Source organism: Vulpes lagopus, chromosome 21 (genome assembly GCF_018345385.1).
Source record: "Vulpes lagopus strain Blue_001 chromosome 21, ASM1834538v1, whole genome shotgun sequence".
NCBI lineage: Eukaryota > Metazoa > Chordata > Mammalia > Carnivora > Canidae > Vulpes > Vulpes lagopus.
The window spans coordinates 34,250,732-34,277,762 of NC_054844.1; the positions used below are offsets into that span (position 1 = coordinate 34,250,732).

General features: G+C 35.7%; 1 protein-coding gene across 14 annotated transcripts in view; it reads left to right on the forward strand.

Annotated features, from left to right (window-relative positions):
• Positions 1-23,911, forward strand: part of PPHLN1 (periphilin 1) — a 140,149-nt gene extending 116,238 nt beyond the window's left edge. For all 14 annotated transcript variants that reach the window (XM_041735758.1, XM_041735755.1, XM_041735745.1 and 11 more), the window contains one exon: positions 21,540-23,911. In XM_041735758.1, coding sequence (XP_041591692.1) covers positions 21,540-21,734 — 195 coding nt within the window. In that variant the 3' untranslated portion in view covers positions 21,735-23,911. The remainder of the gene's footprint in view (positions 1-21,539) is intronic.
• Positions 23,912-27,031: the final 3,120 nt, after the last annotated feature.

A 27,031-nucleotide genomic window follows, 5' to 3' on the forward strand; every position in this document is an offset into this window, starting at 1 on the left:
CATGTTAGATTGATAGGAAATGTTTTATGGTAACTTTGAAATACTCATTTATTCAGGTTACAAGGTTTTAAAAATTCCCTATCAGCAAATATTCTAGCATGCCTTTCCCCCATTAAGCTGCTTCTTTGTGTCAAAATTTTCCGGAACCTTTCCTGAACATATGCATTCTATTGTCTTCTGCTATATATAGACTAGGTACTTATTTCTATCTTTAGGATAGTTCTAACTTTGAAGATTATTTATTTTTACTAGTTTCATTGGCTTATTTAGGCCAATAGATACACACACACACACACACACACACACACACACATTCTTCTTTTGAGGATTCTCAATTATAATTCCCTTTTCTTTTCTTTTTTTTTTAAGATTTTATTTATTTATTTAACAGGGAGAGGACCAGAAAGAGAGGGAGAAGCAGGCTCCCTGCAGAGCAGGGAGCCAGATGCGGGGCTCGATCCCAGGACTCTGGGATCATGACTTGAGCTGAAGGCAGGCATTTAACTGACTGAGCCACCCAGGTGCCCCTCAATTATAATTGTTGCCCAGTTTTGATGGTTTTTTACTGCATTGATTTTTAATTGTGGTTTACAATGTTTTGCCCTGAAATTTTATTCTATTTATCAGCATCCTTCATTGACACTGTTTGAAAAAAGCCAGGAAGAAAAACCTTTTGTGCTTATCAACAACTGTTGTGCTACATGCATTTTTCTATCCTTTGTATTTATTGTCTAAAAGTTACAGATCAGATCTTAATAATATTTTATAATCTAGAGATTTTAAGTAGTACTTATTTATTCTACTTAAATATTTAAATTCATGTGATTATCTCAATAGAGGCTTTTTCTTACATAAAAACATTTTTCCATTCCATGTTACTAATGTAGTACATTCTTGATCATGATCATGAAAAGGATCAGGGCCTCATGTAAAGCAAAGGAATAAAAGATATTAAATTCACTTCCTAAGAAGTCTGGTGTTAAGGGAGGGTAGTTTGTAGCATGTTTAATTTTCAAGATTTTGTTTTATTTATACTAAAAAATTATTTTTTTATTCACTGACTTCATCGATTGCACAGCCACTTGTTGTTTGCCCATGAAAGTTGCACAGCCAAAAGTTAATAACCTCTTTTCCTCCTACTCATAACTAGCATATGTTCACCTACAATACTACTTATACCTTTTACAAACTGAAAGGAAAACCACCTAATTAATCATCTTTGTATCATTTGGAGTTCTTTGCCTATGGTAGGCTCAGTAAATGTTTAATAGTTGAATGAATGTTATGGAGTCCTCAAAGCACCCTGAGCTCATGTAGTTTGGCTCTGCTATTTTAGCTTGCAGATAAATACTAGAGTATATCTTCAAGAATCTTTTCCTTCAGGGGATTAGAAGTAAAGGAAGAAGCAAATTTATCTTTATTCATTTGTTTGCAAAAGCAGAGTCCTTAAGATTGAGATGATTTCTCATAAATTTACTGCACATGACTAAAGTCTATGTTGAGAAGATTGTACAAAATACTACTGATGTAAAAAATTGGATCTTTGTGACAACCCGTGAAAGGGTAAGGGGAAGAGATTCTTTTTCTTTTTCTTTTTGCTTTTATTTTTTAAAGATTTTATTTACTTATTTGACACAGAGCATGAGAGAACATAGGCAGGGGAAACGGGAGAGGGAGAAGCAGGCTCCCTGCTGAGCAGAGAGCCCAACTTGGGGCTCAGTCCCAGGACCCTGTGATCATGACCTGAGTCAAAAGCAGATGCTTAACTGAGTCACCCAGGCCCTCCAAGATTATTTTTACTTTTCAGAATGCAATTTTACTATAATCTGTTTAGATATGGATTGTTTTAAAATTTATTCTTATTAAGATAATTTATGCTTCATGTATCTGACAATTTGGAATTTTCATTAGAGTTATAAAATTATGTTATTTTAAATTTTGAGTGTCTTCTTTTTTTATGTACTCCAGTTGGATGTAGGTATATATATTTTTTTATCTTTCATTTCTCCTAAATTTTCTTCTTTTACATATTTTTTCAAATCAAGAATTGTAGGTATTTTGTTCAGGACTCTGAATCTTCACTTGTATATAGTTTACTGAGTTTTTAATGTCAGTTATGTTTTCCATTTCTAGAAGCTTAATTTAGTTTTCTTAAAAAGATTTTTAGAATTAGATTGTTTATTGCTCATGTTTTTATTCTTTCTTATTTCATTCTCATTTTATTTTCTGTAACCAATAATTTTAATACCTGAAGTCTGAGAGCTTTAATTCAGCTGCTGTTTCTGCTGACTCTTGCTCATGGTAGCATGTTCCCTTGTGTAATTTGTATTTTGGAGTTGTGAGTGTATATTTAGAACTTCAAATGCACATGAAAGTAGACCTATCTTTATGAGTATTCAGAGGAAAGTGCATCTCATTGCCTTAAGAGGCTTGATCAAGGCAGAGAAGTTTCCCTTTTTCTTTTACTTATCGGTGATTTTTGTGTTTATTTATTTGTTTGTTTTCTAGTTCATCCTGTCACAAAGATCCTAGCTTTATGCAAAGGCCTGAGTTTCAACTCTGTCTCCAGAGGGCCAAAGGTGGTGATGATGTCTCTTATTCCTGACAAGTTCTTGGTTCTTTAGGACAGCCATAGCCCATGATATTAGCTTAACACTCTGGTTTCTTGTTTCTTCTTCTTTTTTTGATTGCTGGCAATTACCCTTAGTTAACTTTTTTTTTTCTTAAGATTTTATTTATTTATTTGAGAGAGAGAGAGAGAATGTGAGGGAGAGAGAGAGAGAGCAGGAGCAGAGGAGGGGCAGAGAGAAAGAAGTGAACTTCTCATTGATAAGGGAGCCCCTGTGTGGGACTCAATCCCAGGACCCTAGGATCATGACCTGTGCTGAAGGCAGAACCCAGGTGCCCTATACTTAGTTACTTTAAGAGCTTAGCTGTGCTTTTAAAAGAACGTATTTCTAAGTTTTTTGAAGCAGAAGAGTTTTTTTTTTTAATGTGTTTTTCCTGTCTTCATTTTACATGTTTAAAATGCTTGATTTGTTCCATCTTATACTAGAAATGGTAGAAATGTGACTGTTCTTTACTTACTGCTTTCTGTTAGGCTTATTTGCCTTGAAACTGAGATTTTTAAAGAATGAGTTTCAGTTAGGAGAACCAAAGAGGCTTCATTTTGGAAGTGACATTTGCTTGGATCCTTAAAATTCAGGTAGGCTCTCATAGGTAGAGATAGGAGGTAAAAGATTTCTAGACAGAAGCAAATGACATGAGCATAAGATGGAAAATAGGGAACTATAAGAAATAATAATTACAAGTAGTTTAGTTTGAGTAAAACCGTGTCTTACGTGGGTGTTTTTTAATGAGGGAGACTGAAGATTAAAAAGAAAATAGATGGAATAATTGATAAAGCAAGAGAGACTATCAATAGCACAGATGAGCTTAGCCTTGAAAATTAGAGAAAACGTTTCTGTGACTAGGGCAAAGGAGAATAAAGTGGCAGCCATTTTTAAGATTGAGAGGAGATAAGTTTAGGAAAGGCAATATTGCTAAGAGTGAGGGGAAATGGGATAGGGTGGAGAGAGTCCTATCAGCACTTGGAGTTCCTGAATCAGGCATGGAAAAGACTTAGAATACCCCATATGGTGTGTGTTGATATGGAAGTCAACAAGAGAGGTTAAGGAGTGGATCAAATAATTGCAATTTTGGACTTTTTCCAACAATTCACAGCGTCCTTTGAGTAAGAGTGGAAAAGGCAAACCAGATTATTTATCCACAGTTGACCAAGTAAGAGCACCTTAAATGTTGCTTTAAGAAAAAAAAAAAAGAACAACTCCCTAGTAAGATGTAAAAGTGATATTAATTGAAAAAAATTAATGACACAGGCTTAGTCTCTTTTATTCTTTAATTCAGCTTTAAGTGCCGAGAAGTATGACCAGTTCTGTGGCCCAGGTTTTTGAGCAGCTTACATATTGTGCAGGTCACAATTAAAGAGGCAACTAATAAAAACATCTATAACTCAGAATAGCCATTGATCATGATGCATTTAAAAGGGGAGATAAAAAAGAAAAAAGTACTCTAGTTTTTAATGTTTTTGAGATTTTTTTTTAACTGAGGCAGGAAATGGCTAATATATTTTAGAATTTTCCAGCTAAAAGGAATGAACAATAGTATTTTTAAACAAAGGTGAGTTGCTGTGCTCCAGAATACTTTGAATCTCGATTTTCCTAGCCTAATGGAATGTTGCTGTCATTATTTCCTGACTTCTAAACCTGTTAAATATAATTGCTTCTCTGTTTGGAACACTCCAGCAGCTTCTCATTATATTTAGACTAAAAATCCAAAGCCTTTACCTTGGCTATAGAGATCTGCTACTTTTGTCTACTACCTCTCCCTCCAAATTTCTTTCACATTATCTTTGTGTTTTACTGTGCTGCAGTCATACTGTCTTCTGGATAGATCATACTTTCCTGTCTTCTTAGTGGCTTTGTTTATGCTATTACTTCTGCTTGGAATGCCCTCACTGGCCTCTTCTGATTCTTTAAGGCCCTGCTTAAATTTTAGCCTTTCATTCAAACATTTTTTTTATTCTCCTGACCAGTTAGTTCCTCCATCACAGAACCTACTTTATTTTATATAATAACCACAATTATACAATTATACATGTTTATTATGTATTTTCATACATTTTATTATATGTCTTTCCCACTAAGAAGAAAGCTTCCTAAAGATAGGGATGGTATATTTTTATATTTACCATTTGTGCAGGGCTTCTACATGCTAGGTCCTCAAATATTTGTTGACTTACTGAGCTCTCAAATGTTTGAGTGAATGGTTTCTAAGTATTAAGTACTTGATATTTGTTGTGTCACCTAATTCTCACAACAGCCCTGAGACCTAAGTTACTGTTGTAATCTCCACATTACAAATAAGGCAAATGGGCTGGGGCAGCCCTGGTGGCTCAGCGGTTTAGTGCCGCCTTCAGCCCAGGGCGGGATCCTGGAAACCGGGGATTGAGTCCCACATCGGGCTCCCTACATGGAGCCTGTTTCTCGCTCTGCCTGTGTCTCTGCCTCTCTCTTTCTCTCTCTCTCTCTCTCTCTCTCTCTCTCATGAATAAATAAATAAAATCTTAAAAAAAAAAAAACAAATAATAAGGCAAATAAGGCTTACAGAATTATATAATGTGCCCAGTCACTCAGCAACCCAAATCTGGGGGATCCATGAATATAAAATCCATGATCTCCATCACTACCATATTCTTCTCCCACCCCATTAAGAATTTAAATCCTCCCATATATTATAGATTTTTAAAATATTTATTTGAGAGGAAGAGAGTGAGACCATAGGGAGAGAGAGAGAAGCAGACTCTCTGCTGAGCAGAGACACGCCCCCCCCATCATGACATGGGACTCGATCCCAGGACCCTGAGATCATGACCTGAGATGAAGGCAGACACTTAAGTGACTGAGCCACTCAGGTGTCCCCTGTACATTATATTTTTAAAAAGTGAGACAAAATAAAACTAGACATCTAAAATGCTTATGAACCTACTTTCCTATAGTAGTTGCATAGCCTATGGGGATTTCTAAAGGAGTTGAAGGCTGATTTTTTTATGTGTGGTTTTGAAGATTAAATTGTATTTGAATTATATCTATGTTCAGCATATGAAATTACTTCTTTTGTAGAAAGAAAATGATAAGAAATTATACCTATGGTAATTTTTTACATTTTCTCCTTTATGTTTTGGCATAGCTATGGATATGAATGGCTCATTCCTCATGGTGATAATAAGTTGATTCTTACTGTGCAAAGGATTTGAGTTTGAAGTTTTTACTGTGTAATTATCCACATATGATGACTTGAAGGGTAAGAAAACATAGTTTAATCTGATTTCCATATGGATAGTTGAGAGTGTTCAGTATGTGAGAAGGGCATATCTTTTTTTTCTTTTTTTGAATAGAAATATGGGATGTTATAGTCAGAATTTGACTTTTAAAGTTGTATTTTGGTTCTAATTTAATGCAGCTTCTTTTGTCTCTAAACCTGAAATAACTTAAGTGCCATTAAAAAAAAATACAGAATGCAGCTGCTGCACAGTTGAGCTATATGGGATAAATACTGGCTTGAATCACTGGAGATGATTCAGTGTTTGAGGAAAAATTTTAGAGCTTTCCTGTCACACCTACACAAGGGAGACTTGCAGAACTGGAAATTTTTCTTTTGTTTTACATATAATATAATATGCTTACATTTTAATTACTGCTTTATTTTAGTAATAGGCAATCTCTTGGACTTCTTATATAGTGTCACCCTGAATAGTACCATTTCTGGACAGGTTTTGTTTTAGGTTTTGGGTTTGTTTTATGTATGTGCTTGTATGTATATTTGTTTGGTTTTGTTTTTTGTAAAGGACAATACATACATGTTTTTAGACATTTTGAAACTTGTCTCCATACAATAGTCTTTTTAAAAAATTTCTTTTCTCCTTCGGTGTTTCATTTTGATAGTAAAAACTATATGAGTGTACAGTGAACCTGTATTTCTTTTTTTTTTTTTTTTAAACCTACGTTTTCTTTTTTTTTTTTTAATTTTTATTTATTTATGATAGGCACACAGTGAGAGAGAGAGAGAGAGAGGCAGAGACACAGGCAGAGGGAGAAGCAGGCTCCATGCACCGGGAGCCCGACGTGGGATTCGATCCCGGGTCTCCAGGATCGCGCCCTGGGCCAAAGACAGGCGCTAAACCGCTGCGCCACCCAGGGATCCCTGAACCTGTATTTCTATTTGAATTTTATTTTTTTCCTACAATATGATTTTCAGATAGGAGGAAAATTTTAGACCGAATCTTAGATGATTTGGTTAGATTGGTTCTCACAAAATAATAGAATGTTGTCAATCCATGCAACAGGAATTAGGTATTGTAACCAAAATATGTATGATCTGTGTATTGGATTAGGAATCAGTTTGCACAAACTACAGAAAAAACATTTTGCGAAACAGACTGTCAGCAAGATTCTTTGTATAATTTTATACAGAGAAGTCTTATTTGTCAAAACAGTCCTGAGCCAAGACCTTTACATTTTAAATATTTTAAAAGTTGAGGTGACTTTTTGTATATTTAGAAGTAATAAAATTATACTTTTCAAGGTACTCTTTTAAGCTTTTTACTATTCTAAATTGACTTTATTATGAAAACTTTCTTTCCTACTTTATTTCAGAATATTTTTTATGTTTTACCTTCCTTGTAATGCTAACTCATTTAAAACTTTAATTATGATCTTTACTTCATCAAGGAACAATATTTATTGACAGCCCTTGTGAACAGATACATTTACTAATCTCAAAGAATTCGTATAATATCAGTTGGAGGGATGGCCAAAATAATTAAAATTTGAGCCAAGGCCAGAATATAGAATTTTAAGCTTTTAAAAATCAGAGATAATTAGAGAACAATTTTGTTTCCAGCCTTATACTCCATGGGAGACCATAACAAAGGAAGCAAAATTAATTGTATTTGCCTTCAATATAATGGAAGAGGTAGGAAGAACAGAGAGAAACATACATCTCATAAATATTTAAGGAAATCTGGAAAAACTTTGTGGAAGATGTCTTAAACAAAATTTTGAAGAAATTAAGTTAGAAAATAACCAAGGGAATACAGATATGAGGGATCCCTGGGTGGTGCAGCGGTTTGGAGCCTGCCTTTGGCCCAGGGCACGATCCTCGAGACCGGGGATCAAATCCCACATCGAGCTCCTGGTGCATGGAGCCTGCTTCTCCCTCTGCCTATGTTTCTGCCTCTCTCTCTCTCTGTATGACTATCATAAGTAAATAAAATTAAAAAAAGGGGGGGGAATACAGATATGAGAGCAGGTGAAATGTTATGGATGGATGGTGTTTTGGTGAGTGACAAGATTGGCTAAGATTATACTGAAGAATTGTATTGGGTCAGCTCTTGGGATAAGCAGCAGTAATTCTGAGAAGGGTTTTTCCATCTGTAGGATGATGGTATCTGTGAGTAGGTACATATAGAACAAGAAGACTAGAAGCAAAAACAATTAGAATTTTTGCAGTGTTAGAACAGTATTGTATTGGCTAGGCCCATGCTAATATTGTGACCATAGAAATAGCAAAACCAAGAAATAAGGAGGTGCACAAGAGTCAGATTTCAGCACTATGGTACCTCTGACAACATGTTAAACAGTCCCTTTTAAAAGTAGAATAATTTAACAGTTAATTTTTATAAATGATTTAGTGTTTGCTCAGGAAATAAATAATAACCATAAATATTAATTTCTGGACTTTTAAATACCATAAGATGAAGCTTAGTGAACTCTCATAGAGTGAAGCCACATTTTATATTTATGCTTTTTATTGACACAGGACACTGAAAATATCTGTGAAGAGAGAAATGGTTCAGTGCACTTTTCCAGGATGTGTTTATACGAAAAATTTCTGTCTATGTTGTATCTACATGTGCACATGGTTATCTTGCCTGAAGTAAGGTTAAAGGGGATACCACAGTCTGCTGGGTTTTTTGGCTCTTATAGTAAGGTGGTCAGCCTTTTGACCCTTATTTTATCTGAACCAATTTAATGTTCAGGGCTGCTAATCCAAACAAAGATTTCATTTCTGGTTTTCCTTGTTATTCTTACCTAAAATATACCAATCATTCTAGTCTTAGCCATTTTGCCAGCTCAAAGAAAAAAAAAATCCATTTCAAAGCATAGAATTCTAAAATAATAACTCAGTTTTAAAAATAATTTTAATAAATATAGTACATATTAAAATACATATGGTAAGGTTTATTTAGACCTTCAGGATTCCAATAGAATTTCATAGTTACAGTACTATCTTTTTTTATCCCCAGAATTTCAAAAATAGAGTATTCAGCTGTATTCAGTAATGCCAGGTTACCCAAAATTATCTGTAAACATTACCAAAAAATTTCATTTGAATAGATTCCTGCCTCAAATTGTTGGCTGTAGCTAAATTCTATCTTGGAAAGGCTTACTGAGGACCAGATTTATATTTCCATTGATCATAATTTAATAGCACCATACTTAGTGATTAACACCCAGTGCTTTCTTGAGCATAGAATGCAGTAGCAGTGTAACTGTTGATGTAACAATAACAACATCATGGCCTAGCATGGTCTGCATTGCATTTCTGTGTACAATATTGTTATAAATATGACTCTAATTCCTGGAAGGAAGTTCAGTATTATTTGAAAAGTCAGTAGTAGGTCTTTTGTAATGTCAAGTGGACAGATCAAGATGAATTGTAAATCCTATACCAATTATACTCTATAAATTTTAGTATTAAAAGTATAGAATAGAAAATATCTGCAGATAGACCTTGAAAATATGTATTTTCTTTCATATGTAATGGGATGAACTTTTCCCACTGTATATAATGCCTTCAGAGATAAAAGTGAAATAATGAATTATCTTTAATATTAATTAATTTTAACCTACTTGTAATATACCTGATACTGCAGTTCCTATTTTTGAAAATGAAAGCTGTACTATTTGTGTTAGTTATGAATAATTCCTTTCTTCCTTTCTGGAAAGAAAAAACACTTTAGGAGCATTTATAGTGGTTATTATATGTTATGTAATTGAAAAGCCTTTTTTAGGAGAAATGTGATTAAGTAGACCAATAATATTCTAATAATATTCTGTTTCTTACACTTGCAAATGATGAGCTGGAAGCAAATACTTTTTTTTTTTCCCAGTGGCAGTAACAATAGCTGTATTTTTAGTGGAAACTCCAAGGGTTTGTAGTTACTTAGTTCTTAAATGGAAAAGTATAGCCTAATTTAGCTACGTTGGATAAAGCCTTATGAAGTGCATTTGATAGATTTCCAATTACATTGAAAAGAAAATAGATTTCTTCCATCACCTTGACATTCCTACCAGTATTAAGCACTGTTGACAAGCTGATATACTGCAGTGCGGATGTCATTGTGCAGGTCTTGGCTGCTCCCAGATTGCCACCCCAGCCCAGAAGGCCAGGTAACATCTCTTCCATATAGCAGGCTATTATGCTAGGTATCTGGAGAAAATTCCTTTTGATTATAAATTACAAAATCTACCGAAACTATCTTTAGCAATTATAGGGAGAGTATTGAAAATTTACCAGAATTTTTCATAGGGCAAAGGCAGAAACCAGGTATAGAGTCTGGAATTGAAAGGCCATTGGGCAGTTTCTCTTCCTTTCTAATTTCCTTTCTTTTTCCACCATGCTTCCCTCTCTACTTCTACCAACATCCACTCTTGCTGTATTCCTTGCCATTGTCAACATCACAAACCTAATTCATAATCTAGTAAGTCCTGTGATTCCTCTTCATCTCTGACATCCCTTAAATTCTATCTTCTATAAGTGTGTTTTTTTCATTTGGCATATAATATAAATATAGCTGTCAGTGGCCTCTCAGGATGGGAGTGAGGATTGGAAGGAAGGGACAGCTAAGCAGAAACTACAGAAGCTGCCTGTCTGTGGAGTTACAAGTAATCTTGCCCTTTGTGTTTCCTACCACTTCACTTGCAGCTCTTGGTTTGGTGACCTCTTAACAACCTCCACTCCCATCACTTTCAATGACAAACTTTTAAAGATCCTCCTAAAACTATTACATTAGCAAGGACTTCTTTATCTTGAGCTGAAAATTTGTAATACTATGATACTGTAACAAAAATGAAAGTTTTTCCAACCTGTAATATGTGTTAATGTCACAGAAAATAGAGGAAAGGAAAAAAGCACAACAGCACATGTGTGCTGAGACACATGGAGAAATTTCATAGCAGTAAAAGTGATTTCCCCTAAAATCAGCTTTTCAGTATAGAATTTTAATGATGAAAGAAATGGAATGATAGAGCCAGTAGACCCGGTTCACTGAATCACTTGGGGAGAAAGAAAAACAAAACAAAGCTAAGAAGAACTAGCCTTCCCTGCAGAATACATCGGACATGTCCCATCTCAACCATAAACTGCTCTTTCACTAACCATAGCTTAAGTATCTTACAGAACAGTAGTGCTTTCCTCAGCCTGAGGAAGAAAGCCATCTTACCTGTTTATTTCTTATAAATTTATCTTGTGGCATCCCTGAAACCATATGGGAAAATAGCCCAAGTTTCAGATTTTATTTTATATTTATTTATTTATTCATTCATTCATTCATTTATTTTTAATTTTATTTACTTATGATAGTCATACAGAGAGAGAGGCAGAGACATAGGCAGAGGGAGAAGCAGGCTCCATGCACCGGGAGCCCGATGTGGGATTTGATCCCGGGTCTTGAGGATCGCGCCCTGGGCCAAAGGCAGGCGCCAAACCGCTGCGCCAGCCAGGGATCCCTCAAGTTTCAGATTTTAGTAAGGAAACGATGAAGTATAGACATGAGGCACACACACACACATAAATGAGATCTCATTGTCTCATAGTAGTGACCTACCTTCCAGGTTCCTCCAAGCCACTTTCTTTACACCATTCTTCCAAAACCAAGCAGATTAGTTTATCTTTGGTTTTATTTCAATTTTGGATTTAAATAATTCTGTTGGATTATAGCAGTAGTATGGTAAAGGGTAAATTAGAAACCTATACTGTGAATATCGTACTTTTTACAGCTAATCCCTTTAATCTCTCTGCTTCAGTATTTTTTTAAAAAAGGGGATAGTTATTCCAGAGTACCTATGAGGATTCCTGGTACATAAAATAAGTAAAAAAGCTGTATGAAAATGTTGCCAGTGACTTAATGTTTCTGATATGTCAATAATTTCTAAATGCTCTCATGTTTAAACAGAAAACTTTAGAATTGTAACCCATAACCATTTCTAGTCATAGAGACCTTTGCCTAGGATTCCTTCCCATTCTAGAATTTTTCCTACATAGTGAGCCCTCCCTGAGGACTTGGTAACTGTTAATACTTTTAGGTTCTTTTTTTTTTTTTTTTTAAGATTTATTTATTTATTTGAGAGGAGGGGGAGGGGGGAGAGTATGCGTGTGCAGGGAGGAGAGGGAGAGAGAGTCCCAAGCAGATTCTGCGCAGAGCCAGACGCAGATTTCATGACCCTGAGGTCATGACCTGAGTCGAAACCAAGAGTCAGATGCAGATGCTTTACTGACTACACCACCCAGACACCCCAATACTTTTAGGTTCTGAGCCATTTTTCCCATATCTTCACAAGGTTAAAGCAACCTTAATATTGGATCCCCTCCAGTCTCCTCTGCCAGGGATAAACTGGGAGGAAGTAAAGGGGGTTTTGGAAGTAGCTTAGCTTAGTTGCTCCTACTGACCGATTTCTCCCATCAGAGTTTAGCTGGATGGATGGAGGGTGCTCCTCTTAGATCTCCTCTTAGAGCAAACTGATGTAAGATTTTTCACTTAGGGAACACATTGTTACTAATTATTTGCTTTGTTTAGCCTTAATCAAATCTAAAACTTTACTTTTTTTATTGTCAGGACATTGTACTTTTCTGATTATTAATGTTAAATCATTTGTGGACTGGACTGCCTCATAAGCAATTAAAAATCATCTATTTCTAAAAAGATTTATTTGGAAGTAATCTTAAATAAAATACTTTTCATTAAAAAATAACTATTAAGTTATTTATAATAAAAATTTAAGAACTTAAAATAACTTAAAATAAGTTTTCTTTGGATAACTAAAACTTAGATTTGTTTTTTAGTTGTATGGTCATTAGTGTACATTGTATTAATTTCACCCACTATGATAATTTTTATAACAAATAACTATATGTAAAAAATTAGTTTAATATATACATAAGAAAGTTCACCTTTTAAAAATTGTGTTAATTTTTTAAGATTTTTAAACAAATTTTATCCATTCATGAGAGACACAGAGAGGCAGAGAAACAGGCAGAGAGAGAAGCAGGCTCCCCACAGGGAGCCCAATGTGGGACTCGATTCCAGGACTCCAGGATCACGCTGTGGGCCGAAGGCAGGCACTCAACCGCTGAGCCACCAGGCGTCCCTGTTGTGTTTTTTTAATTATTTAAGGGAAATGCATTCATAGTGACAAATATCTTTCAAAGAATTGATTTGCCATTTTAACCTATAATCTGTTTCATTGCAGTGAGTATTTTAGACATTCGCTTGGGAAAATGTCTAAATTAAGCCATCCCCTCTTTGTCTTTAATAAAAATGAATTTGTATTGTCCTCAGACATGAAAATATTAAAAGCTACATGAAAGATTTTATTTTTTGAAATATTTATTATTAACCATTTTCTCGGAAAGTAGGATTTTTAGAATAGATTTTTAAACCTATTTTATAATGTATTTAGTTGCCTTGTATCTTCATTATGACAATTTTTCTTTAGATTTAGCCTTTTTTGTATTTGTTGAATGCTAGCAGTTGTTTTCTCAAGCCAATAAGTGACATTAAACACAAAATTACTTTTCCTGGCCTCTTGAATCAGATTTGAAGGGGATATTGGATAATGAACACATTAGTTTTCTTCTAATCCAGCTTCAGTAGTTTATTGTCTGTCTGATTATTTTAAGTCCAAGGATAAGGTAAACCTTAAGTCCAACCTATTCATTTCTAGCTTCACATTTATTCAGGTGTATCTCTCAGCCATCTTTTCTAAAACTTCCCTATATTCCAAGATTATTATTTTTTAAAGCATACTATGTTGTTTTATTTCCAAGCTTCCAGGTTTCCTGGAATACCAACACTGTTTCAGTGCTTTTAATCCTCCTCCTTTCTGCTCATTATGATCTTTCCTTTGGGATTATTGTAATACTTTGTATTTCTCTATAGCATTTATTGCATTTTGCTTTATGGTTTTCATAATGTATTACTCATTTTATTAGAATCTAATTTATTTGAGCAGGGTGTGCTATATTATTGACCAAATCTAGGGCCTGCACATAGTAGGGGAGTTCTTTTGGCTGGCAGGCACAGATATCTGTCATTCAAATTCATATCTGCATTTACAGATTCATTAATATCTGTAATTCTCCACTCACATTGAGAAGATGAAAAGCTCATCATCCAGGTCCAAGCAAAACAGATCCTTCATTTATAAGCTGAGATGATCAGAGCCATTTACCTATCATTGAGCCTATTTTGCTTTAGATCTTTTTCCCCTCTTAACATTTTGTTATGAAAAGTTTTAAATATTAGGAATTAAATACTACACACCCATACACTCATCACCTCCATTCTATAATTAACATTTTATTTTTTTTGTCACCTATCCATTCCTGTATTCCATCCAGGAATAATTCGTCTTATTTTTTGATGAGTGACAAGTATGTTGGAAATCTTAGTATGGTTCATTCCTAAATATTTCAGCATACATGTCTTTAAGTAAAGTTCAATATTTGTGGGTTTTTTTCTCTTTTTAAAGGAGTAAGATATTATAAATATATAAAGTCTCTCAGATCCCTGCTGGTTCCTTTCCTTCTTAAGAGTTGTCATTCTTGTGTATGTTTTATTGATTTTAGAATATATGTGTATATTCCTAAACTAAGTAGACTATTGTTAAAACATACATATATGGCATCATGGTTTACATAGTTCCTTTGCAACTTTTTTCACTCATTATTAATTTGAGGTTTGTCTAGTTCCTATAGTTAATGTCTGTGAGATCTGTTGCTGGCATTAGTGAAAGATTGTGTAGACTCTGGAATTCATTTATTTTTTTTAAATTTAGTGTATTATGATTAAAAGAATAAGCTGGGAGTGGTTAAAAAACTATTAACTTTGGATCCTGTAAATTTATAAATTGATCTGTATTTATGGATGAGAATTTTATAAACATTGGTTGCTAAGAGTTTGTAGCATTATTCCACTTCATCATTAATCTTGGAGTTACTTTTATGCAGCTGTAATAATTGTACCTACATATGAATGTAGGCGGCTGAAATCTAATCCATGTGTTCATAATGTATTTCTTAGCAACTACCAGTGTTCTTTTCAGTTGCTGTGCTTTTAAGAGCCAGTGGGGCTGCAACTTTGAGGAGGAAGTCTCAATGATATCTTTTTCTATTAATATAGCACAAGCAGCAACATAGATTACAATAGTTTTGACACGTTCTGCATTACTATAGACCCAAATTAAAGGGTTTAAGTTTATCTCCAGTATTTAACATCAGTATGCTGTTACTTTTTTCCTGACCTCATCAACACATTAGACATTATGAATGTTTCCTCATATATTAAGCCTCAATTGGAGTTTCTTTTTTTAACTTACATCTTTATACACATTTCATCAAAACATTGTAGAACATTTTACAGATACTAATTATTATATTTCACAATGCTCCTTTAAAAGTGGTAAGCTTTTATGTATACTTTAATGGTAGAATAATTGCCAATATATATTACTTAATTTACCAGGTCAACACTTACACTACATCTTTACCTTTTTTCGGACTTCTCTGTCCTCTGTATTAACACTGTTTAGTAGAGTTTTCTGTGTGGATAGAAATTTTTTATATTTGTACTGTCTAGGATGATAGCCATACTTGCAATTGAAATAGGGCTAGGAACTGAGAACCAAATTGTTCATTTTTTAAAATTTAAATAGTCAGATATGGTTAGTGGCTCCTGCTTTGGACAGCACAGCTCTATAATCTCCACCATGCCAAGAAACTTCTCTTGCAGCTAGCCAGCCAGACCTCTAGTTTCCCAGTATAATCAGTAGGTTTTGTTTGTCAGCTTCTTTGATTTTTCTCTGATATTTGACTATATTCTTCTTTTACAAATGTTTTTCTTGGCATCTGTGCCTTCACGCTTTCCTTGTTTTTAGTCTTCCTATTGTCTCTTCTTTGGCTGATACTGGTGGTTTTAGGTATCTACTCTGGCTGTCTTTTGTTCTCAGAGCCAACTTTAGCCATCTATACAACATTTACTGAGTATCTACTTTCTGTCAGACAGTGGGGTTAGGAAGAACTTATTCCTCATTGCCAGGAACTCCCATAGTTTCAGCTGGCATCAGTGCTAAATATGTTAAGATCTCACTTTACTTTCCTCTTCGTACTTCCTTCCCAGTCTTTCTCCCTCCCTCCCTCCCTCCCTCCCTCCCTCCTTCCTTCCTTTCCTGCTCTGTTTTTTTTCTTCCAAAGTGCAGACTTAGTAATCCACTTCCTGTTGACAGGTGCCTCAATTACATACTAGATATTGAAATTATCTCCCATTCCCTCCCTTTTGAAATAAATAAAAATTAAAATACGTCCCACCCATCATTCTTCACATTATTACGTCTATATTGCTTCTTTTATTTTTTTAAAGATTTTACTTATTTGAAATCAGGAGAAAGAGAGCACCAACAGAGAGGAGAGGCAGAGGGAGAGGGAAAAGTAGGCTCCCTGCTTAGCATCGCCTTCAATTTGGGTCATGATACTGGGAGTGGTAAAAAGGGGACATCCTTGTCTTGTTCCTTATCTTAGGAAGAAAACATTTACTGTTTCACCATGTAATGTTAACTTTAGGGTTTTTGTAGATATTGTTCATTAAGTTGAAGAAGTCCCCCCCCCCCTTTTTTTTTTTTATTTATTTATGATAGTCACAGAGAGAGAGAGAGAGAGAGAGAGGCAGAGACACAGGCAGAGGGAGAAGCAGGCTCCATGCGCTGGGAGCCTGATGTGGGATTCGATCCCGGGTCTCCAGGATCGCGCCCTGGGCCAAAGGCAGGCGCCAAACCGCTGCGCCACCCAGGGATCCCAAGAAGTTCCCCTTTATTCTTAGTTTGCAGACAGTTTTTGTCATGAATCAATTTGTTGTGGATTTTGTTAAAATGCTTTTTCTACATCTATTATTAAGATCCTGTGATTTTTTTTTTCTTTTCTAGCTTATTGATGTGATGGATTGCATTTATTGATTTTCAGATGTTGAACACGGCTTGCATTCCTGGAATAAATCCCACTTGGTTGTGGTGCATAATTCTTTCTATATGTTCTTGGATTTGCTAATATTGGTGTTGAAGGTTTTTTTTTTTTTTTTCCCATCTATGTTCATGAAAGAGATTGGTCTGTAATTTTTCTTTGTTGTAATATCATTGGTTTTGATAAGAGGATTTCGCTGGCCTCAAATTGTAGAGAATTGGCATCATTTCTTCCCTTAGTGTTGAGTAGAATTCACCATTCAAACCATCTGGGCCTAGTGCTTTCTGTTATGGAAGGTTATTAATTGTTTGTATTTTTCCCTAGATGTAGGCCTATTCGAATTATCTATTTCTCCTTGTTTGGGTTTTGGTAGACTGCCTTTTGAGAAATTGGTCCATTTCATCTAAGTTATCAAATTAGTGGGGATATTCATGATAACCTTTCTAATGTCCATGAGATGAGTAGTAGTGGCCCCAGTTTCAACTTTGATATTAATAACTTTTTTCTCCTCTCCTTTTTTCTTGATTACGCTGGCTAGAGATTTATCAATTTGGTGTTTTCAAAGAATCAGCTTTTGGTTTCATTCGTTTTCCATTTTACTATTTTCACTTTCACTAATTTCTTCCAGAGCAGAAATCAGAATTTTTATTTTTTTCTCTCTTTAGATTTAATTGCTCATCTTTTTCTAGTTTCCGAGCTTAGATTATTAATTTTATAGGTTTCATATTTTCCAACATATATTTAATGCTATAAATTTCTAAGTACTGCTTTTGCTGCATCACAAAATTTGATAAATTTTGATAAATGTTTTCATTTAGATCAAAATATAATTTCTCTTGAGACTTCTTTGATCCATGTGATTTTATGAAGTAGGTTGTTTAATCTCCAATTCTAGGATTTTCTAGCCATTTTCTGTTGATTTCTACTTTAATTTTATTGTGATCTGAAAGCATACTTTGTATGATTTCCGTTCTCTTAAATTGGTTAAGGTGTGTTTTATGGTCCAGGATGTGATCTGTCCTGGTGAATGTATCATGTAAGCTTGAGAAGAATGTGTAAAGTACTAATTGGGTTTTACCAGGACCAAATCCAAGTATCTGTAGGGCTACATTTCTCTGGAGTCTCCAGGGGAGAATGTTTCCTTGCCTTTACAGTGTCTAGAGCTGCCTGCATTCTTTGGCTGGTAGCTCCTTCCTAAAAGTGCATCACTCAGTCTGTTTATGTGGTAGCATTTTCTCTGTTTCTACTTCTTCTTCATTCCTTTTTAAAGGCCTCTAGTGATTACATTTTGCCCTGCTGGATAATCCAGGATAAATCTCCCTATCCAAAATGTGTAACATAATCATAGCTGCAAAATTCCTTATGCCATGTCAGAGAACACATTTTTAGGTTCCAGGGACTGGTATGGACATCTTGGGGGCAGGGATGTGAAGGGCATTATTCTAATTACCAGGGTAATAGAGCCAGGATTTAAACTTGGTAAGCCTGCTCTTGTAACCATTTCTCTGCTCTTTCTGGCTTCCCTACTACCATCTACATCTAAGTTCTAATGTCTTTTAATTGTCTTTGTTTACTTCTCCCACTAGGATGTGACCCTCCTGAAACAGAACATAGAGCACTTGAACAAAATAAGTTCAGATAAAGGAAATTATATGAAATGATGAGGTACCAATAATAGAGAAGATAACTCATTTGAATCTCCAGACTTTTAAGGCTATATGCACGTCTGACTTTTACAGTTAACCTCCAGTTACCTCCTAATATTAATATAAATTATGAATTAAATCTTAAGTATATGCATATATATTTAAATTTACATATTCTGCTCTGGCTGCTGTATTAGATAGTACAGCTCTATAATCTCTACCATTCCACCAATGGTAGAATTCAGCTCTAGAGAACTTTAATGCAAATGCTAAAGATTAGGTTTATCTGAAATGAAAATTCTCCTAACAACTTACATTGCCTTAATTTTTGGTTTCTCATTTTGTGGACACAGAGGGAAGGACTAAATGTTACACATGACATTTATGTCATGAGCAATTTTAAATAGAACAAACTTGCTAGACACTCTTCTTCCAGTCACTGAAGAGCATAATTAATAGTAAGAAGCCTTGACAGTTTTAGTATATTCCTTTATTCCTAGAAATACTTGGTGATAATTTAACTATTATCACAGGTTACTCTGATAAGTGCTGTGTGAAACCTCATTTGGGTAGTGTTTTCATTATCTTGGCAAATTTAACTATATTTCTATGCAGTTTGTGTAAACCCCACCCATACTTTAACCTGATTCCCATTTTGATGAGATTCAATCAGGGGAAAAAGCAACAACAAAAAAATCTTCCTGTGTGGCCTGTAGATATCAGATCTGAAGATTATTAATGCATTTCCAGCCAGGGACCATAAGCAAACAAGCTCTCCTACAGATAACTACACCCTTCCTGTTTGGGATTGAGTTTACTGTGGAACAGATTTCGGAAATAGGTTTCTGACAGTTGTGTTTTTTATTTATAAAATGTTGGAGGGTGAGGTTCTTCCTTTAACAATAAGCTAATTATTTCCTGTCTAATGCCCAACCACTACATTTTAAATAGTCTTTTAGAAAATTTACCCCCCCCCCCCCCAAAAAAAAAAAAAGAAAGAAAATTTACCCCTTCGTGGAGAATTACGTTGCTTTGGGTAGTTCTGGTTGTTCTTGTCTACTAACATACGAAATTTGCCTGCTACAATGAATAATTCAAAAAGAACTTACAATTAAAAAATAAAACACAATCTTTAAATGCTTGTATTATCTTGTCTCCAGAGAGATAGTACTTTACAGCTTAAATAAATGTATGAACACATTTTAATATGTTTTTACCTTTGATATGCAAATCTGTAGCACATTTATGTGCGGTAAATATGCTAAACGAAGAGTTACAGTTTAGGTAAAACAGATTTACATTAAAGAATTTGCAGGTTAATTCACAGTGTAACATTATCCTCATCTTCTACATCTGTTAAAAAAGAAACCTATAAAATTTAGGCCACCCACAAAGTGGTCTGCTGAGGCCTGTGGTTGGTGTTAGAATGCTGTTATTATGTGGGCTGACTGGTTTGGTAAGGAATTTACCTCCACTAGGACTGAAACATCATGGTTCTGACTTTCCCCCATGGGGACTGCATTGGCTTGACTTGGGTACTATGTTTTTTAAACCAGTCAATGTGCTCTGGTGCCCTGACATCATGTAATATGTGAATGGTGTACTGTTTTCTAAGTTGGTTTGTTAGAATAGTAATATCAATTCTGGGTCATGGAAGAAAGCTTAGGATAAACTGGAATAAATGGTTGACTTAGAAAATAGTTGAGAATTAAGCTTAATGGTTATGAGTAAATCTCCTCACACACCAATGTGTGGGGGCATGGGTGAGATGGAGAAAGCAGCTAAGGCTTTACATATTTCAATTTCTGGGTTCATTGAAGAATTTACTCTGTTAATTTGCTTGGGGCTTGTGCAATGATTTTAAGAGCAAGGAAATGAATTTAGTACAACTTAGCAACCTAGTATTGCAAGTCAAAATTAACTATTCGTCTTGAAATAGCTATTGTTAAGGGATAAAAAAATATTGTCGATATTTAAAAAATAACAGTAGCAACTACAACAACTAGTAGCGATCATTAGAGCAATACAAACTCATAAGCCAAGCAGTATCTCAGGTCACTCCTTTCTAAAGTTTTCCCAAATGAATAAATCCTTTCTCAGATAATAAACATGTTATATTGTTTTTGTTAAATTTAGAAAAATTTAAATTCATTTAACAGTTCTTTTAAATCAGATAATTTCTATTTCACTTCTCATGGATACTTAACTAATTTTTCTTTAAATACATGAACTACAGAGTATGAAAAATAGCATAGACATCTAAATTACATTTTGTGACTACAAATTATGGAAATGGTATTTAGTGGGGAGAAAACCTAGCAGTTTTTGGATAGGGAATAATATCTGATTGCCTCTGATAAAGATTATATATACATATTGTATACATATTGAAGCAAAATAGTAAAATATGCACATTGAGGTAGAAAATATATACATGTATTCATATATTCATGTGTATATGTATATATGCATGTGTTTATATATACATATATGTGTATACATATACATGGATGTGTGTGTATATGACATTGTTTTGATCTTAACTCTGCCTTGGTGACTTTAACTGTGGTTAAATATTTATAACTTGAAAAGTTTTTACCAAATAGATACCGAATTTGTCATCTGGTCATGATTCAAACAAAGAATCTAAAGTAAGGGGCTCAGAAACTTTTTTATTCCAAACAAGCAAATGGATAAATCCATGAATGTGCCTTACCTAGTGAGCCTTTGTTTCTTAGTTCTTCTCCAGTCTGATGTCCTTTTAGTAGACTGCCTAATGATAACAAATGCCAGGCCTAACTTCTGTAGTCAGTGATGTGGTATATCAATGTTTTTCTGCTCATTCATGTTGTCGGCATATCTCAGAAATAGAGGGTTAAATAGTGTTTGACAGTAGTGACTCCTCAAGGGTGAAGGAGGTTCAATTGTATCATTGTATCTCCCTTTTAGACTTCAGCATCATCATTTTGCTAACTGAATCAGCTCAGTGTATGGGTAATTATTTTTACTCTTAGCTAACCACTGTGTATTTCACCTTTCTAGGTTTACCGACAGGACTGTGAAACTTTCGGGATGGTTGTGAAAATGCTGATTGAAAAAGATCCTTCGTTAGAAAAGTCTATACAGTTTGCATTGAGACAAAATTTACATGAAATAGGTGAGCGGTGTGTTGAAGAACTCAAGCATTTCATTGCAGAGTATGATACCTCTAGTCAAGATTTTGGAGAGCCTTTTTAGAAAATTACTTGCTCAGGCAACAAAAAACGTTACTAGGTTGTTTTTTCCTGGATTGTGTAAATCCTTAATATATGGAATTTTTGTGATGAAGAGAAATACTTTGATTGCCGACTACATTTCCAATGTCAAATATCTAAAATAGTCGAAGATATTTTAATTAGAATTTTAAAAATCTACATGTAGGGCCTCCTAATCCATACTTATCTTCCCCCCCCCCACCCCAAAATGATGAAATAATTTTTCAAGCTTTGAAAAAGCAGTCCTGGAGAATAGCTCATGTTCTGTTGTCTTCTATAGTGTGCGATCATTTGTTTTGGTCACAAACAATTTGGTAATTTATAGGTTAGAGATCATTCCACTTAAAACATTTATATTTTGCATATCATAGTCAGTGATACCATGTGAAAATGTTAGAATTCTGAGTTGTGATTTTATTAACTTGTTGCTTGCTTATTTTAGGCTTTGTAACTTTTAGTATGTTTAAATATCCAAATAAACTGAATACTTTAGCGTCTTATAGAATATTTGCTTTGAGACTCCCATTGTGATAAAATAGAGCACTTAAATCTCGGAAAGACCCCTTATAAAATCCTATTTTTCCAAGTAAATGAACTCAATGTCTTCTATTAAAATAATCCTAAAACTCCTGACCACTCTTCCAGATATAGGAGTCTTAAATAATATCATATAAGACCAAGAGAAGGGGCAATTTGAAGTGAAAGATGAGAGCTTTTCAAATGAAAATTTCTTTAAAAACTTCTAATTGAAAGAGAAAAATTTAGAATATGATGGAATAATGCAGTTTTTTTTTTCCCAAGGCCTATATTTTCGATCTCAAGAAGGAAGGTCATTGATAACATATCCATAATCAAACCATTTACAGATTATGCATTTGTTAATCTTCGTTTGTAGTTTTAACAAGATCTTTGTTCTGATGCCCTTTTTAGGGGTCCTTAGCCTTCAAAGGTGGTCTTTAAAGAAACAAAGGGTGGAATAGGCAGTAAAGTCCAGCACAGTACCCCTCCCCACGCAGTCTGTGGAAACAGTTCTCCATGAGCAAGCCGTCCAAATCACGGGGTAGTTAAAAATCTGACTGGGGCCATTAGGATATTCTACTCATTTCCTGATCCCCTTCCAGCTGGCCAGTGGCATTTAGCCAAAATATGTATTTCTGTGGCATTAGGAAACCTTAAAAATCATGCTTGTTATTACTACCCAGTTTCATTATCCTCCCATCCTCTTTCCATTTCCATTCTTTTCTCACTTGAATTCTGGTGTTATCTTTAGTGGCCTATATTGATAATATGTAAAGAGCTACCCCAGAGGAGCTAAAAATTATATTACAAGTGGAAACAGCAGTATAAATGATTTTGGTGAATCCTATAATGGGTGCCTCAAAATATGTACTATGCTATTCCACAAATGTAAAAACTGCTTGAACACAATTATTTTCTTAAGTTTCCTATATGAGACTGCCTTGAACTCTTATTTTTGCCATTTAGATATTGAACATAAGCTAAAACTAAACCCCATACAGCATCTCTGGTAGTCTTCCCTAATTATGAACAGTGATTTTATTTGTTACCCACTTTAGAAAGACTAAGAAAGTACTGATACGGTTTCTCCCGTACCCCTTTGTTTTTCTTTTCCTTAAAAATTCTGATTCTAGGATTCAATTCCTTTAGTCAAGATATCAAAGTTTAAAAATAAAAGTTAAGAAACTACCATCAAGGCAAAGGAGTTGTTCATTTTGCTGAAATTCATTAAACTAGAAATTCATTCAACTAGAGGTTTTACTTATGGACTCATTTAAATGTAGGTTCAACTGATAATTTCTTCTCTCCTTCCCCCAAATTACATTCAACACTTAAAGCTGTTTATAGCTTGCCATCAGCATTATTCTGGTAGGCTTGTCAGTGTTAAATCTGTTTGCTTTTTAAAGACCGATTTTAGGATAGTTGAATTCAGATGTGTACCAGACTGTGTATTTTGCAAAATGTTCTTGATTAAAGAAATTTGTTTGTAAATTATCCATTGTTTTGGAGTATGCCCAATTGATATGATAAATGTTTCATTGTCTTACCATAAAGCTTTGACTATCAACAGGAGGAAAGCAGATATTGTGAAGCTTTTTGTGAATTTTAAAAGTGTAAAATAAAGCAACCAGGTTTAAATAATTGGATTGTCTTTTTTTCTCTTTAACAGGCTTAAAGTATTTTCCTGAAATGTAGATTTTTATTATTCTCTACTGCAAGATTATTCAATGTTCATTTCACCCACTCAGCATCAGGATGGAAGAACTGGGAAACCATTAACTTTGGTGACTTAAGGAGTCTTGATAACTAAGCAAGCAATTAACAAGATAAGATTGAGCACACTGAGTGCCCAGTAATTGTGTAATTATGAATTTAAGTTTCAGAGAATACTAGGATTAAAATCCTACCTGCAGAACGACGTCTTTATGACGTGGTTCCTAGCATGGTTTGGAATGTTGTAGGTACTTGTATCTGTTGGAACTTAAAAAAAAGTGACATTTGACCCCTAGGTCTTTGGAGGACTAGGACTTATTCAGGCAGAGAAGGGGAAGCAATAGAAGTCTAGGAAGAAGGAATGGTATAGAGAAAGATACAGGCCTGTGTGACCAAAGCTGGCTGGGAATGATGGGGGGACAAATGTAGGAAGATAGGTTGACAGCAGAATGAATGATTCTGAATGTTTATAGTTTTATCCTTTCTCTCCTACTTACTCAAGAATAATATTTGAAAATCGTACCTTTGAAAATACCTTTGTATTTATTCCTACCAAATAGATTGATTTCTCACAGCCCCTCAGTCTCTTACCAACTCTGAGCCGGTTTATAGACCCAGAACCTCCCGAAGAAAGAGAAAGCCAGGTACCCTTAAGAAAGGACTCCATCTGCACTGTCCAAATACACAGTGGTTTCAGTTTCATTTCAGAGTTTCCTGCAAGGGAACCTAAACTCCAATGAAGGCTGTAACCGTTCTTTCGCCACAACTTTGGAGACAGTGATCTTGTTATCCCTGAAGTGTTCATACCGACGGTATGCAGTATTGAGGGCAGCCAGCCACCAAGGTGACGTTTCAGCTGTAACACTGCTCAAATTGGCACCTGTGAGTAATGCCCACATTCTGCTGACCAGATCAAGGTTAGCGGGGTATGCACAATACGTTTACCATCCCCTTCCTGCCTGTTCACTTGAGAGCACTGATGTTACTCAATTCAGTGAAGAAAAGAAAAAGTAGGGGAGGAGGAGGAGAAAGGAATGACTAATAATGAAGGCAGTTAGCAGAATCTCTTCTCCCCCTTTCAATGGTAATAGAGTTGAAATTGAGTTATAAGACTGACTAATTAGAACTATATTTGCTGTGTTCCCCTTTGCAATTAGGTGTGACCAAGTGACTAAGTCCATTCCTATGGAGTTTGTGTGGAAAGTACTTCTACTTCTGGCCTGGGGCCCTTAGACAGTAGATGTGCTCCTTTGTGATTTTTTTTATCCATTCCGCCGAAGTGGTAGCCATAGCTACTCAGCCTTGCTTTGTTGCAGAGCCACAAGATGGAAGGAAGTTGGACCCTGCATGACTGCATGGACTATTAAACTGTTATGTAACAGAGGAATAAATGTTCTCCTTGTTTAAGCCACATTGTTTTTTTGTTAGCAGCTCACCTTTTGTTCACATTAATGTAAGTGGTATTTGAGGGTTAGCTTCACTGAAGTTGGCGCTCAGTAGGCTGTACTTACATTGTAATAATTGATCTTGGGATAATGGAGACTTTTTATATAAAAGGCTTTGCCAGTCCACGGAGTTAATCCCAAGTAGTATTTAAAATCTCACTTGGTAACAACATCAAAGTCTGGTGCATATTTGTATAGCAGTAGAGACCGCTTGATAATACAGCACATCGTTTTTCTGAGTTCTGTTCCCAAGGATTTCTTTTTTTAAAGATTATATTTATTCATGAGACACAGAGAGAGAGGCAGAGACACAGGCAGAGAAGCAGGCTCCATGCAGGGAGCCTGATGTGGTACTCAATCCCGGGTCTCCAGGATCAGGCTTTGGGCTGAAGGCAGGCGCTAAACCACTGAGCCACCCAGGGATCCCCTGTTCCCAAGGATTTCTAACCTTAAACCATTATCACTAAATTTGTATAAGGTTTTAAAGTTTTTTTCACTGTGTATGTGACAGTGAGTGAAAAGGCAGAAATTTGTTGAAATACGAACATTTGAGAACATATAAGATAGAAAATAATCACAACATATACAGACACTTGCTTCAAGGGGACATCTGAGATATGTATCCACTACTTCGGCTACCCATGTGCTAGCACATTTTTCCTGGTTGGAATACATATAAGATGGGGAGGGGACAGCTGCCCTGGCTGACTGGCCATACTACCTGCAGGTCTGCACTTTCAGGAAAGCTGCTCTTGGCCCAGGGCCCAGTTCTTGGGCTGCCACTGGTAGCAATCTTATTCTTGGTACCTGCTGATACCCCCATTCTTGGTAGAAAGGTGGAGACCCTACCATTATCCTTGGGGACAGCAAGTGTCCACTGAGAGGATAAAGCTGAGCAAGCTACCTGGGTAAAGGGAGAGTATCCAATGACCAGAAAGTGTGCTGTCCCTTCATCCTCCAAGTGGGAAGACACCCATCCTTTGTGATCAACCCTCTGAGGAAGACACACTGGCCAGATGTCTGCAACACCTTTAAGCAGGCCCAGCACCTGCCAACTGGGTTCCTCTCTGGTACCGGATTCCAGGTACCCTTCTCTGCCCACATTGTGTTTGCCTGGTGGGGAAGGCAGGAAGGCTTCTGAGGCCAGAATAGGGTCAGCCCCCCAGTGGATGGGAAATTATGTGTGTGGTAAAGGGGTGTTGGAGGGGAGAGAAGATGCAGTCCAGCAGAGCTGTATCTTACCAGGCCGAGGTATCTTTTATGCTCAAGTTTTTTACTTCCTCCCCTTTCCTCTTCGAGATAGGACTGACAGCGGCCCGAGGGTTCCCACCAGCATGCTCTCCCACTACCACCACAGCCTGATGACACCATGGTGGATGGTGGTCTTTGAATGCTGCAGGGCTTACTCATTTGAGAGGTGAGCCCTGTATGAGAATCACATTTTCTTTACCATATAGGAACAGCCTGCTCCCCACCAATTTGACAAACCAATTTGAAGCATATGCACTGGTGGGTCCAAGGGTCCAAGAGGAGAGACCGAGTTTCGTCAGCATCTCCTCATCCCCGGAGACGGCTTGATCTCTGTAAGGCCAGTGGCCTCCAT